The 16,662-nt window shown below is 42.9% G+C and overlaps 1 protein-coding gene across 1 annotated transcript in view; it reads right to left on the bottom strand.

Moving 5' to 3' along the window:
* Window positions 1-16,662, bottom strand: part of dnah6 (dynein, axonemal, heavy chain 6) — a 402,938-nt gene that overhangs the window by 267,752 nt on the left and 118,524 nt on the right. The window contains exon 27 of the mRNA XM_063047640.1: window positions 550-663. Within this exon, the coding sequence (XP_062903710.1) occupies window positions 550-663 (114 nt within the window). The remainder of the gene's footprint in view (window positions 1-549; window positions 664-16,662) is intronic.

Genomic DNA, 16,662 nt, shown 5'->3' with positions numbered 1-16,662 from the left:
GATAGTTCGAGATAGTTCGTTTACTTGCATTCAGATATCTTTGTTGACCGTTCGGACCTTGGAGTTGTGCTTTTTAGCTGTAACAGGCTGAAACGAGAATATTTAATCGTATCCATTGAGATCTGCTGCCACATGTCGCCTCAAGGCGCCCCAGAAAAGACGTAAAGGATGAACAATATTACTGATACCCTTTATTCCACAACATCCTTAAGACCCATTCAAACCAGAATAGATTCATAATAATGCAAAGATAGCAAGATGCAAATATAATATCAAAAATACCAAAGTTCATAAATATAATGACACTATTAATGCAAACAGTAAAAAGATTTTTTGAAATGTATTCAAGTGCAAATACATATCTATTTCTTTAGAATAATGCGGCAATTCCACTTTCCACTAATGTTTCAAAGCTTTTTAACTTGCATCACTTTCAACAAAAGAATTTGGAAATGTAATTTTTTTTACAAATGCATCTCTGCACAACAAATTTTAAACAGGTATACCCATGCTGACCAAATAGAAAATTATCGACTAGGTCAAAGTTACCTCAAAGTTAGTCTTTTCAAAGTCAATCATGGCTGTAATATGATCCTGGATATCACCTTCTAGACAATGGTGCAAATCACGACACCACATAAGCTGTGAAATGGTCAATATAACCTGTCAGGGCAGAAACAAGGTTAAAAGAAGTGAAAATAGATGATCCTTTCTGCATTCCACACATTTACAACAAAAAAAGCCCTGAAAAAAACTGAAGTGATAGACCTTCAGTATTCACTGAAAGCTAATTACTTCACTCTTTTTTTCTATAAAACAGCTCTGAGATTTGGCAAGATGGTGGCACGACTGGTCACAGCAGCTTCTATGGGATCAACAACAGGTGCTACCATTATACTTACACATACATCTAATGATCACAAGATCCTGGTTTATGTTAAGAACTCAAACGACTGCAAGTCTACATCATCAGTGAGTCGCTCACTAGCGAAGATAATGAAGGAGCTGCACAAAGTGCTGCTGCCTGAGTCAATGGAGATAACAGTCAAATAACGAGTGGCCATCATGGCCGTTTTTCTTATGATCATAAGACCCCTTTGGACATTGTTAATCTGGTATGCTGCAAGTTCGATTTGATTTATTGGATGCAAGCAGGGGCAGATGGAGGGGTTCTAGTCCTCGGTCGTAGCAAAGACTAGGCCTGAAGCCATGGTGGCACCTGTTTGCAGCTGCCTCAAGTGAGGGGACAAAACTGTTGCACTTCACCGGGGCCAGTGTGGCATGGTGTCCAGTCGGAGTCAGAGCTGCCCTCAGTTTCACTTGGCAGAAGACAAGTTCTGTTGTGGCCGACTGCAGATTTTTTAGTGGTACTCAATGCACTCAGGCTAGAAGTTGCGAAGTCGCTTGGATTGCAGCCACCGGAGCAGAGGCGTCCAAGCCATCGTGTCTATTGAGCAGTTGAGGCCACTGAAGATTTGAAATGGACTGAGGAGTCTTTTTCTGTAGATCAGTGCCAAAAATAGCCAAGTTAAATCCACTGTGATTCAATATTGTAAAACAATGAAACGTGAGAATTTCTGGGGGGGGGGGGGAGAGAGAGAATACTTTTTATAGGCACTGCATAGATGCATATTCTGTGTCCTTGTATTTTTACTGATATTCAATATGGACTTGTTGATTTATATACATCAACCGGTGGCGCGGGGAGGTGGGGGGGAGGGGGTTCTCGGGACTCTTATTATATTGTTACGTACCCCGTAACTGGGTTGCCAAACCAGCAGAAATGGATCACTCAGTTGGAGTCTGGATTACTAGAACTAAGAAAGTTTTATTAAAGAAACAAGCAACACAGTACTCTAATCAAAAGGATAATAAATGCAACAGTTCAGCAATGATAAACACACATGTACACAGAATTAAGATAACAGGATCAATCAAGCTCTATCGTTGTCTAGGGGTAAATGACCAGTTTCAAAGTGACGCAAAGTTCAGTTCAATTTAGTTCAGTTCAGTTCGCAGACAGTGGGGGGAAGGAGAGAGAGAGCAAAACGAATGAATATTCAAACGGCTTCCACACACAGACCTTCGCAGTCAGCTTTCGTGCGAGCCCTTTGTGATGTCATCTGAGGTCACTGACCGTGACCCCTCCGTTTCCAGATACGATCATTTCTCTGCGGTGAACCCGGCACCCAGGCAAGGGTGGACACACACCAGGTTCCCGCCGATCGTGTCTTTCCACCCTGTGCGTCTATGGCTTGTCCCGCGACCAGCCGTCCAAAACTTCCCACCGACTTGTGGGAGACGCACCGCTTCCAGGGTCTCGTTACCTCGGGGTGTCGTGTATGTCCTGCCTTAGCGAACCTGTCCCTTTTTATCCCCCTGCTGGGGTATCGCCTGTTCATCACTTCAAACAGTTCAGGGTTCAAAGGGGGAGCCGATCTTGACAGCTCTCCTTCCGTTACTCTCTCCTGTCCCTTCATTAACATCTCCAAATGCTGCTCCATTGTTTTCCTTATCTCTCTGTCTCCTGAAGACAGGTGGCAGACCAACTGCTGATCCCACTGGTGCCAGCACAGGACAGCTAACATCTTAATCTACGTGTATTCTTGTCACAATATGATTGTGATCTTGTGTGTGACTGCTGGGAATGTGACTTTGCACCTTCTGCGAATCTTTTGGGGTTGCCTATTGTATCCATTCCTTGTTTGGCTGACTCATTTGACTGTATTCATAAGTATTCGTATCTGGTTAAATGACAATTAAACTTGAATTGAAAACTAAGTCAATTTAGTGACCTCTTACTGCATTGTAAACAAGGCCAAGATGGCACCAAGCTGCAAAGCCCATTGATGTCAAGGCCAGACTTCGCTGTTTTTTCATGTATTGTTTTAGTGACAATGTGGGGAGTTCCAGGTTAGGGATCAGGGACATGGATGAGGAAGAATGAAGAATTGGGGCAGGGGCAGGAGCTGGAGCTCAGCAGTTGAGGGTCAGTGGGTCTCATCAATGTAGAGGAGGACACATTGGGAGCAACAGATACAATAGACAACCACAAAGGATTTGCAGAAGATGCGTTGTCTCACCTGGAAGGGCTGTTTGGGGTCCTGAATAGAGATGAGGGAGGAGATGAATAGGCACGTGTAGCACTTCTTTTTCTTGTTGGGTGTCTACTGTCTGCAATGATTTTTCATGCTGGCGCTTTTGTCCTGGACACATATAATTCCTGCAGTGATGGTAGACTGCAGGAAAGACCTTTGGAGCTGGCCTGGCAGATTACTGTAGTGTTTGTATATTGTGAGAGGACACTACACCAGACCAGACAGTAATGTCAGGTGTGAGGATGCATTCTATAATGTCTGGATTGTTGCTGCTTGTATTGGTCTGCTGAACATTGTGGGCATGCGAAGTTGCCAACACTTCCAGGTTACCCTCAGCACATCCTTGGGTGTGTTGGTTGTTAACACAAACAAGGCATTCCACTGTATATTTCAATGTAAATGTGATAAATAAATCTGAATCGATAAATAAATCTGAATATGAATCTCAATTTGATTCTCAAATCAATGTTTGACTTAGAGTCAAAGAAAACTACAGCACAGAAATGGTCTGAGCTGCACCATTTAGAGTGCTTGGTCCCATTAACCTGCTCCTGGACTATAGCCCTCCATACCCCTCCTATCTACGTACCTATCCAAACTTCTCTTAAATGTTGAAATCGAAATCGCATCTATCACTCGCGCTGACAGCTTGTTGCACACTCTTACCACCTTCCAAGTGAAGACATTTCCCCTGGTGTTCCCGTTAAACTTTTCACCTTTCACCCTTAACCCATGATCTCTCGTTGTAGTCCCACTCAACCTCAGTAGAAAAGCCATCTTGTATTTTCCCCAATCTATACTCCTCATAATTCTGTATACCTCTATCAAATCTCCCTACAACCTTCTACGTTCTAGGGAACAAATTCTAACGTATTCAATCTTTCCTTATAACTCAGGTCCTCCAGATCCAGACACATCCTTGAAAAATTTCTGTGTACTCTTACAATCTTACTTACATCATTCCTGTAGGTAAGTGACCAAAATTGCACACAATACTCCAAATTAGGCCTCACCAACATCTTATACAACTTTATCCTAACATCCCAACTCTGGTACTCAATACGTTGATCTATGAAGGCCAACATGCCAAAAGCTTTCTTTATGATCCTAACTATATGTGATGCCACCTTCAATGAATTATGGATTGGTATTCCAAGATCACTTTGTACTATCACACTCCTCAGTGCCCCATCACTCACTGTGTAAGACCTACACTAGTTGGTTCTCCCAAAGTGCAACACATGCCTGCATTAAATTCCATCTGCTATTTTTCAGCCCATTTTTTCCATTTGGTCCAGATCTGGATAGTCTTTCTCGCTGTCCACTACACCCCCAAATTTGTTGACACAGTTAATTATGTTATACCCAGATCTTTGATATAAATGACAAACAACAATGGACCTAGCACTAATCTGCACGGTTCTCCACCAGTCACATGCCACCAGTCAGAGAGGCAGCCATTAACTAATTTGAATCCCAAGCCAATGAACCTTCTTGACCAATCTCACATGTGGGACCATTACAAATGCCTTGCTGAAGTCCATGTAGAGAACATCCACTGCCTTGCCTTCATCAACTTTTGCTGATGAAGGTAAGGCAGTGGCTCCCTTGAAAAACTCCACAAGATTGGTTAGACATGACCTACTATCCATAAAGTCATGCTGACTATCCCTAATCAGACCATGCCTATCCAAATACTCATATTTCTGGTCCCTTAGAATAACTTTCCACCAAGAGGACCACAATCTTGTCAAAAGGTTTGGGGGCTTGCGTGCCTCAATGACCCAAAGAGTTATCTTAGCTATATAGTCAGGGCCTTGTGCTTTGGCTCTTGCCAAACAGGTCATATGGTAGAGGCCAGATTAAGAGCATTTCACCGGTCTTCCAGGTTTGGGGGTTCAGCTCAGGGCTAACAACCCTGACTGGTCAAAAAAATTGTTTTGAAAATAGCAACGAAGAACCTTTCTTTATCTTTGTGCGACTGTATGGAAGGACAGAGATGAAAGACCTTCATTGCTGCCCAAAACACCAGTGACATAACAGACAATAAGTAGAATACCTTCTAATAACCTTTCCATTATTGATGTCAGGCCTATAATTTTCTGATTTATTCTTGGAGCCTTTCTTAAACAACAGAACATTAGGTATCCTCCAGTCTTCCAGTACCTCACCTGTCACCAAGGATAACTTAAATACTTCCGCTAGGGCCACTGCAATTACCTCCCACAGGATCCGAGGGAACACCTTGTCAGGCCCTAGGGATTTATCCTCCTTAATTTGCCTCAAGACGGTAAACACCTCCTCCTCTGTAATTTGTATAGGGTCCATGAACTCGCTGCTGCTTTGCCTCATTTCCATAGACTCTATGTCTGTCTCCCAAGTAAATACAGATGCAAAAAATCGATTAATATTCTGATCTTCCAGAGGACCAATTTTGTCCCTTGAAATCTTTTTGCTCTTAACATATCTGTAGAAGCTGTTAGAATTCTCCTTCACTTTGTCTGCTAGAGCAATGTCATGCCCTCTTTTAGCCCACCTGACTTCATTCTTAAGTGTTATTTATTTGTGGTTCAACAGCAAAGGAATTCAATCAAAAACATTATTAATGACACGTTTTTGGAAGTAAATTGCGGTAAACTATCACTGCAAACAAAGAGGCAAGTGAGAACAAAGTGAACTTGAGAGATGTGCCCTGCTGCTGCACTGCAAAATTGATGCTCTTGGAGTTGGAGCCATGCTGATGGAAGTGGACAATTTGGAGGGGAAAAGACGGGGAGGTTCAATACCCATCCAATTTACCCAGTGCAAGGGTGGATCGCTCTAAATACCAAGCTAATTTGGTGAGGTCGAGAATGGCTTCAACTGTGAAATCCAGGTCTGAAGCAAATCACTGGGCGGTGTGTTCTAGGCTCGAAGTGATTGGTCACGTCAAGGCCGGGGTCCTAATGCCAGGTACAGTACACTGTTTGTACTATTTAAATGCCAGCCTAGACAGACTGGAAAGGCAAGGTGTCAAGAGTCAGGTGAGTTTGGATCACTCTAAGTGCCGAGCCAATTTGGAGAGGTTGAAAACGGGTTCTCCAGCAGCAAAATCTAGGCCCGGAGTGATTTGCTGCAGTGAGGCCAGGTCCTATTGCAAGGTTCGAACAATTTAGATGCCGGCCCTGATAGACTGGGGGCTCCTCTCTCCATGATGCTACGGCTGTGAGACTGTCCCCAGCTCTGTGCTTTGTGGCTATGCAGCGACTTGCCCTGCCAATATGCTGAACTGAATACTGAGATTTTGGGCAAGCAGAAGAAGTGCTACACTTGCCTATTCACCTTCTCCCTCAACTGAGCTGCTCCAGGGTATTGGATCTAAGGACTTAATTTGTCATGGTCCGGTATGTTGACTCCTCATTCCAGTTATTTCCTTTTCCCCATGGTCCATCGGATGCCTTGATTAAGGCACCTGTTTCCCATCTGAGCCAGCAGCATAAAGGCTCCGACTTACAGCTACTCGGGGCTGGACCGTCACCTGAGCAAGTGCAGTTGTGCCTGATTAGGGTCCCCGTTCATTGTGGACTCTAAGTGGCTCCGGTGCCCACGGTTGCTTTGTGGATTTGGTCGTTTTTGTGTCCAGCTAAGTTGCCGGCCGTTTGCCACCACTCCAAGCCAAAGGTATGAATTCTGCCATTTCCATGGCTAGCTGAGATTTGCTGGCCAGGGGCCGTTTCTCTGAGCCGAAATTCGAATGGACTGTCGTGGTTTGGATTTCGTCGTCTCATATCCAGCTAAGTAGGGAGGCCGTTTGCTGCTACTCGAATGGGCTGTCGTTGTTTTGTCATTCCGTGTCCGAGTCCAAGTCAGAGTCCCGGCTCCTTGTCCGAGTCCAAGTCGAAGTCTAGGCTCTGTGTTCCAGTCCAGAACAGTCCAAGTCAAGGCTCCAAGTCCGAGTCAAACTCCCAAGGCTCCGAGTCCGAGTCTAGTCCCAAGGCTCCAAGTCCAGTCAAGTTCCAAGGCTTCGAGTCCCAAGTCAAGTCCAAGTCCTGGTCCCGAGTTCCTAGTCAAGTCCAAGTCTGTCTCCGTGCCTGTGTCCTACACTTGGGTCCACCTCCAATCGCTTCAGCCACCTCCGTGCAACATAATTTGGCTCAGAATGTTGTTGTTGTTGCTCGCTTCTATTGTTTGCAGGATTTGTTTTACTTTTTCCTCTTTCTCTGGGGGCACTAGAAGTTAGTCTTTTTTAATAGGGTTCTTTCAGGTTCCTTGCTTTGCAACTGCCTGACAAGCAAACAAATCTCAAGGTTGTATAATTTACACGTCCATTTATAATAAATGCACTTTGAATCTTGGATCTTTGAATCAATATCTCTCAACAACCAAGCTTCTCTAAACCTGTTACCTTTATCTTTTATTCTGACAGTCACGTACAAGCTTTGCACTCTCAATATTTCACTTTTGAAGGCATTCCAATTACCAGGTATGCCTTTGCCAGAAAACCACCTGTTTCAATCCACACTTGCCAGATCCTATCTGATAAGATGAAAATTGGCCTTTCTCCAATTTAAAATCTCAATCCAAGGACCAAACCTATCTTTTTCCATAATTACCTTGAAACTGATGGCATTATTATCACAAGATGTAAAGTGTTCCCCTACACAAACTTCTGTCACCTGCCCTTTCTCATTTCTTAATAGGAGACCAAGTATCGCACACTCTTTCATTGGGATTTCCATGTATTGATTAGATTAGATTAGATTAGATTATGAGAACACTCAGTCCTCTTCTATTGTCATTTGGAAATGCATACATGCATTAAGAAATGATACAATGTTTCTCTGGAGTGATATCACAGAAAACAGGACAAACCAAAGACTAACACTGATAGAACCAAATAATTATAACATATAGTTACAGCAGTGCAAAGCAATACCATAATTTGATGAAGAACAAACAATGGGCACAGTAAAAAAAAGTTTCAAAGTCCCCAAGTCGATCGACTCCGGAGTCCCCAATAGCAGGCAGCAAAAGGGAGAAACTCCCTGCCATAAACCTCAGGCACCGTCAACTTGCCGATGCCTTGGAAGCATCCAACCACAGCCGACACTGAGTCCCTCCATTTGAAAACTTTGAGCCTCCGACCAGCTCCTCCAATACAGTCTCCCGAGCGCCATCCTCTGCTGAGCGCCTTCGACCTAGCCCCGGCCGCTGAAACAAGCAAAGCCGAGAATTCGGGGCCTTCTGCTCCGGAGATTCCGGTTACCACACAGTAGCAGTGGCAGCGAAGTGGGCATTTCAGAAGTTTTCCAGATGTTCCTCCGTACTCTCACGTCCGTCTCCATCAAATCAGAATTGTGCACGGTCCCCTACTTGACAGATTACAGATATCATTCACCGGAGAGGCCGCGTGCGCTGCCGTCGCACCGCCATCTTCTCCTCCTCGTTTAAGGATGGGAGTTACAGTCAAGATGTGGAAAGTTAAAATCACCTACTATTAATAAAGGTGGGAGGAGAAGATGGCAGCGCGACGCAGCGCACGTAGCTCTCCAATGAAATGATAGCGTATCTGTTAAATAGGGGCCATAGACAATTCTGATTTGATGAAGACAGACGTGAGAAGCAGAGGAACATCTCAAGAAATTCTGAAATGCCTGGTTTCGCTGCCGTTATTACTGTGCGATCGAGAATCTCCGGAGGGAAGGCCCCAAAATCCCCGGCTTTGCCTGCTGCTGGCGACCGAAGCTGAGGTCGAAGCATTCAAATAGAGATGGTGCTCAGTACTCGGTGTTGGAGGGCTGATCAGAGCTCGAAGTTTTCGGACGACTCAGAGTCGGACTGTGGTCGGGCATGGCAGGGAGAGTTTTCTTCCTTCTCCCATCTGCGTGAGATGTGGGACTTCCGAGAGACTTTGAACTTTTTTACTGTGCCATGGACTGTTCTTCATCAAGTTATGGTATTGTTGCACTGTTGTAACTATATGTTACAATTATGTGGTTTTGTCAGTTTTTCAGTGTTGGTCTATCCTGTGTTTCTGTGATATCACACCAGAGGAATATTGTATCATTTCTTAATGCATGCATTACTAAATTACAATAAAAGAGGACTGCATGTTCTCATAATCTAATCTAATCTATCACTGTGTTATTATGTCTGTACATAATAAAGAATTTCAGTTCTCAGTGTGCGATGGAGGCAGTTCACCTAGAACTGGAAGTGATGTGGGAGAAGGGGATGCTTTTGGTGGGCTGAAGGTCCTGAGTAAAATGCGGTTGAGCTGAAGCCATTCTGTAAATCTGTAAATAAAATAGTTCTAGTGTTTTAACCTACGCAAGTTTGTCTTTGTTAAAGAACGAACATAACATGGTGTCAGAAGTCAGCATGAGATCTAAATACGAAGCATAACCAAATACCGTGAGCAATTAAGAAAGAGATACTAGGTTCCAACGGAGAGAAGGTGCCGCCCAGAAAGCACATTGAGTCTTGAAGCTACCGAGGTTTACTGGATTCACTAAGTGAATACCGGGTGAGAGCCAGAAAATTCTGTATTGGATACCAGTTTACCGGCAATCTAGCTGATATTTGGAAACACTTTAAACAGCAATTCAATATATATTTTATGGCGAACAGAGCCTGTGGGGCAGAGGAAAAATTGAAAGCATCTATCTTTCCACATGAAATTGGTAAAGATGCTTTGGACATATACAACAGCTTTCAAATTGCGGAGATAGCCTTTACATTGATGACAGAATTTGATGAGTATTTTGTCCAAAGTAAAAACGTCACATTTGAGAGATACAAGTTTTTCTCCTGTGAACAAAAACAAAGTGTCTGCTTTGACCAATACTTAGCTGAACTTCACACATTGAGTAAGTCATGTGAATTTGGAGATTTGAGAGGCTCACAAGTTAAAGACAGAATAGCCTGCAGAATCCCAGATAATGGACTTAGAGAAAGCCTGCTTCGTGAAAATGATTGACACTAGAAAGGCTGTAAATATGTGTGAGGCAGCAGAGACCACGTGACCACAAGCTAAAAACCTACCAAAGTGCATGACCATGACCAAGTACATTTTCCAACATGGTATTTCATTTGCCACATCTTTGTCCATTCTCCTAATCTGTCTAAATCCTTCTGCTGCCTACCTGTTTCCTCAACACTACCAGCCCCTCCACCAATCTTCATATCATCTGCAAACTTGGCAACAAAGCCAACTATTCCATTATCTAAATCATTGTTTTGCAGCATAAAAAGTTGTTCCAACACCAACCCCTGCAGAACACCACTAGTTACTGGCAGTCAACTCGAAAAGGATCCTTTTATTCCCACTTTCTGCCTCCTACCAATCAACCAATACTCTAACCATGCCAGTAACTTTCCTGTGCCATGGGCTCTTAAGTTGGTAATGAGCCGCATATGTGGCACTTTCTCAAAGGCCTTCTGAAAGTTCAAATATACAACAACCACTGCATCCCCTTTATCTATCCTACCTGTAATCTCCTCTAATAATTCCAAAAGGTTCATCCATTAAGGAAGCCATGCTGATTTTGTCCTATCTTGCCCTGTGTCACCAAGTACTCCATAACCTCATCCTTAACAATTGACTCCAACATTTCCCACCCACTGAGGTCAGGCTAACTGGTCTATAAATTTCCTTTCTCCTGCCTTCCGTCTTTCTTAAAGAGTGGAGTGACACTTGCAATTTTCCAGTCCTCTGGCATCATGCCAAGAATCCAATGATTTTTGAAAGATCATTGCAAATGACTCCACAATTCCGACTGCTACCTCTTTCAGAACTCTACGTTGCAGTTCATCTGGTCCGGGTGACTTATGTACCCTTAGGTCTTTCAGCTTTTTGAGCACCTTCTCCCTTGTAATAGCAACAGCACATCTCTTCCTTCACACACTACAACATCTGGCACACTCCTGGTGACTTCCACTGTGAAAACCAATGCAAAATACTAATTTAGTTCATCTGCCATCTCCTTGAACCCAGTTATTATTTCTCTGGCCTCATCTTCTAGCAGTCCTATATCCACTCTCATCTTTGTTTTATTTTTTCCATACTCAAAAAAGCTTTTACTAACCACTATGATATTGTTTGCTAACTCGCTTTCATATTTCATCTTTTCCCTTCTAGTGATTCAAATATAGGTGGAGCAGTGGGTAGTGTTGAGGAAACAGAGAGCCTGCAGAGAGACTTACATAGCTAAGGGGAATGGGCAAAGAAGTGGCAAATGACTTACAATGTTGGAAAGTGTATGGTCATGCATTTTGGTGGAAGAAATAAATGGGCAGATTATTATTTAGATGGAGAGAGACATCAAAATGCAGAGATGCAAAGGTACTTGGGAGTCCTTGTGCAGGAAACTCTAAAGGTTAACCTCCAGTGGTGAAGGCAGTGAATGCAATTTTGGCATTCATTTCTAGAGGTATAGAATATAAGAGCAAGGATGTGCTGTTGAGGCTCTATAAAGCATTTGTGAGACCACATTTGGAGTATTGTGTGCAGTTTTGGACTCCTTATTTTCGAAAGGATATACTGACATTGGAGATGGTTCAGAGGCGATTCCCTTGTCAGCCATGGTCGTACTATATTGCCATTTGAGTATTTCTTCATTTTTGGAATATATCTATCCTGCACTTTCCTCATTTTCCCCAGAAATTCATGCCATTGCTGCTCTGCTGACATTCTTGTCAGCATCTTCTTCCAATTTACTTTGGCCAACTCTTCTCTCATACCGCTGTCATTTCAGTTGCTCCATTGAAATACTGCTATGTCAGACTTTACTATCTCCCTTTCAAATTTCAAGTTGAACCCAGTCATATTGTGATCACTGGCTCCTAAGGGCTCTTTTACCTTAAGCTTCCTAATCACATCCAGTTCATTACATAACACCTAATCCAGTATAGCTGACCCCCTAGTACGCTCAACGACAAACTACTAAAAAGCCATCTCATAGGAATTCAACAAACTCACTCTCTTGAGATCCATTATCAACCTAATTTTCCCAATCAAGCTGAATGTTAAAATCTCCCATGACTATCATAGCATTGCCCTTTTGACACACGTTTTCTATTTCCTGTTGTAATCTGTGGTCCCTATCCCAGCTATTGTCGGAAGGGCTGTATATAACTGCCATCAGGGACCTTTTACCCTTGAATGCGCACAACTCACTAACCCAACCATATGCCCTTGAAATTCATGTATTGTTGCCAAAAACCAACAAATTCCATGTTACATAAGTCAATCATAATAAATCTGATCCTGAGTTATATATCTCTGTCCAGCAGAACAGAGATAAGGACAATGGTGCACTTTGGTACCTATCATCCTGAACTGGAGTCATATATTATTTAAACAAGAAATTAGCCAATTGATACTTCATCATAAAATTAGCTGACCTTGAAACACTTGTTCTAGTGGTGCTCGAAAGTTTGAGCCCTGTAGAATTGTCTCTGTTTCTGCATAAATATGATCTAAAATGTGATCAGATCTTCATGTTGTCATAAAACTAGATAAAGAAAACCCAATTAAATAACTAACACAAAAACATTATATTTGTTCATTTATTTACTGAGAAAAATGATCCAATATTACATGTATTTGTTGGAAAAGCTATGTGAACCTCTGCGGTAATGTCTTCTACAAAAGCTATTTGGAGTTGGGTGTTCCAATTAATGAGATGAGATTGGAGGTTTGGGTTGTAGAGCTGCCCTGCCCTATAAAGAAAACACATTGGTGAAGATAGAGCAGCAGATGTAGTGTATATGGATTTCAATAAGGCATTACATAAGGTTCCCCATGCAAGGCTCATTCAGAAATTAATGAGGCATGGGATCCAAGGAGACATTGCTTTGTGGATCCAGAACTGGCTTAAGTACAAAAGGCAACGGGTAGTGGTAGATAGTTTGTATTCTGCATGGAAGACCGTGATTAGTGGTGTTCTGCAGGGATCTGTTCTGGGACCCCTCTTCTTTGTGATTTTTATAAATGACCTGGATGAGGAAGTTGAAGGGTGGGATGGGTTAGTATGTTTGTTAATGACACAGAAGTTGGAGGTGTTGTGGATAGTCTGGAGGGTTGTCAGAGGTTACAACATGACATTGATAGGATGCAGAACTGGGCTGAGAAGTGGTAGATGGAGTTCAGCCTGGATAAGTGTGAAGTGGTTTATCTTGGTAGGTCAAATTTGAAGAAAAAATATAATATTAATGGTAAGACTCATGGAGTGTGGAGGATCAGTGAGATCTTGAGGTCCATGTCCACAAGACACTCAAAGCTGCTGCGCAGGTTGACAGTGTATGGTATTTTGGCCTTTGTCAACCATGGGATTGAGTTCAAAACCTTTGAGGAATGTTGCAGCTCTATAAGACCTTGGTTAGACCCGGCTTGGAGTACTGTGTTCAATTCTGGTCATCTCACTACAGGAAGGATGTGGATGACATACAGAGAGTGCAGAGGAGATTTACAAGGATGTTGCCTGGATTGGAGAGCATGCCTTATGAAAATAGATGGAGTGAATTTGGCCTTTTCTTCTTGGAGCGACAGAGGATGAGAGGTGACCTGATAGAAGTGTATAAGATGATGAGAAGCATTGATTGTGTGGAAAGCCAGAGGCTTTTTCACAGGGTTGAAAAGACTAACGTGAGAGGGTATAGTTTTAAGGTGCTTGGAAGTAGCTACAAAGGGGATTTCAGAGGTAAGGTTTACACACAAAGAATGGTGGGTGCGTGGAATGCACTGCCAGTGAAGGTGGTAGAGGTGGATACAACAGGGTCTTTTAAGAGACACTTAGATAGGTACACGGAGCTTAGAAAAATAGAGGGTTATGTGGTAGGGAGATTGTAGGCACTTTCTAGAGCAGGTTACATGGTCAACACAACATTGTGGGCAAAGGGACTGTAATGTGCTATAGATTTCTCTCTTCTTAGTCTTCTCAAGAAGATCTATCTATGTGCACTATGTCTCGATCAAAACAACTTTCAGAGAACCTTAGAAAAAGAATTGTAGAGGTGCATGAAACTGGACAAGGCTACCAAAGTATTCTTAAAGATCTGAGTGTTCAAAAGTCTACTGCAATAAATTGTCTACAAATGAAGGAAATTCAGTATTGTTGCTACTCTGCTCGGAATGGGCATCCTGCAAAGATCACACAATGAGTACAATGTGTAATGCTGAAAGAGGTGAAACAACCCAAGAGTAGCAGCAAAAGACATGCAGAGATCTCTAGAACTTGCTAAAGTTTCTGTTCATGTGTCCACTATAAGAACAACACTGAGCAGGAATGGTGTTCATGGAAGGACGTCACAGAGGAAACCATTGCTCTCCAGACAAAACATTGCTGCACATCTCAAGTTTGAAAAAGACCACCTGGATATCCTACAATGCTTCTGGGACAACGGTTTGTGGACAGATAAGACAAAAGTTGAACTTTTTGCAGAAATACTCATTTCTATTATTTAGAGGGAAAAGGGCACTGCACATCAACACCAAAACCTCATCCCAACTGTGAAGCATGGTGAAAGGAGCATCATGGTTTCAGGTTGATTTGGGGCGTCAGGTCCTGGACAGCTTGCAATCGTTGAGGGAACAATGAATTCAAAATTGTATCAAGACATTTTACAGGAGAATGTCAGGGTAGCAGTCCATCAGCTAAAGCATAATAGAAGTTGGATAATGCAACAATGGTCGAAAAGACTAGAGTAAATCAACAACCGATTGGTTTAAAAAGAAGAAAGTTGGTGTTTTGGATTGGCCGAGTCAAAGTCCTGACGTTAATCCTATAGAAATGTTGTGGAAAGACCTGAAGCAAGCAGTTCACACAAGGAAGCCCACCAACATCCCAGAGTTGAAGCCAATTTTGTACGGAGGAATCGCCTAAAATTACTCCAAGCCAATGTGCAGGACTGATCAACAGTCACTGGAAACATTAGGTTGAAGTTATTGTTGTACAAGGGTGTCACACCAGTTACTGAAAGCAAAGGTTCATATACTTTTTCCAATAAATACATGTAATAATAGATCATTTTTCTCAATAAATAAATGAACAAGTATAATGTTTTTGTGCTATTATTTAACTGGGTTCACTGTCTAGTTTTAGGACTTGTGTGAAGATCTGATCACATTCTAGATCATATTTGTGCAGATACAAAGGAAATTCTACAGGGTTCACAAAATTTCTAGCACCACTGTAATCCTGCTGACAAATGCTGATGTAATTCTGCAGATGATGGAAATCCAGAACAACAAGCAGAAAATGCTGGAGGAACTCAGCAGGTCAGGCAGCATCTTTGGAAATGAATAAACAGTCAACCATGGGAGAAAGGGAAGAAGAAGGGGCACCAGGGAGAGAAAACAGACAGCTGAGGAGAAGAAGTAAGAGGCCAGACTGGGGAATAGAAGAAGAGAGAAGGTGGTACTGGAAGGTGAAAATATTACTGGAAGGGGAAATCAATGTTTATGCCATCAGATTGGAGGCTACCTGGACAGCATATGAGGTATTTACCCTCCATCCTGATAGTGGCCTCTTCATAGCAAGAGAGGAGGCCATAGGCTGACATGTCAGAACAGGAGTCGGCACAGGTATTAAAATAGTTAGCCACCAGGAAATTCTGCTTTTGATGGATAGAGTGGAGGTGCTTAACAAAGCAGTCCCCCAATTTACGTTGGGTCTCACCAATTTATTTATTATATATTGAGATGCAGCACAGAGTAGCCTTTCTGGCCCTTTGAGCCTCGCTGCCCAGCAATTCCCCAATTTCATCCCAGCCCTATCATGGGACAATTCTCATTGACCAATTAACCTACCAACCAGTACATCTTTGGATGAGGGTAGGAAACCAGAGAACCCGGAGGAAATCCATGTGGTCACGGGGAGAATGTACAAACTCCTTATAGGCAGCAGTGGGAATTGAACCCAGGTCTCCTGCACTGTAAAGCACTGTGCTATCAGTGATAGAGTAGGCTGCATCAGGACGACTGGATACAATAGATGGCCTGAACATAATCGCAGGTGAAATGTTGACTGTTTGGGGCTACAAATGGAGGTACAGGAGGAGGTAAATGGGCAAGTGTAGCATATCTGTCATTTGCAGGAGTACGTGCCAGGAGAGAGATTAGTGGGGAGGAACAAATGGACAAGGGAATCACAGAGGGAATGATCCCTATAGAAAGCAGAGAGCTGGGGGGGAGATAAAGATACCCGTCCACCTACCTGGCTTCGCCTATCACATTCTAGCTGGTCCTCCTGCCCCTCCCCCCACCTTTTTATTTTAGTGTGTTATGTACCCCATAACTGGGTTGCCAAACCAGCAGAAATGGACCACTTAGTTGGAGTCTGGATTACTGGAACTAAGAAAGTTTTATTAAAGAAATAAGTAACACAGTACTCTAAACATAAGGATATAAATGCAACGGGTTAGCAATGATAAAACATACATGTACACAGAACTAGGATAATAGGATCAATCAAGCTCTATCGCAGTCTAGGGGAAAAATGATCAGTCTCAAGTGACACAGAGTTCAGTTCGCAGTAATCGCTGTTGTGCCATTGGGGGGAGGGAGAGAGAGCGAATGATGATA

Source organism: Mobula hypostoma, chromosome 5 (assembly GCF_963921235.1).
Source record: "Mobula hypostoma chromosome 5, sMobHyp1.1, whole genome shotgun sequence".
Lineage (NCBI taxonomy): Eukaryota > Metazoa > Chordata > Chondrichthyes > Myliobatiformes > Myliobatidae > Mobula > Mobula hypostoma.
Note: the sequence above shows the minus strand (reverse complement) of the source record. Positions and strands in the feature narration are given on the sequence as shown.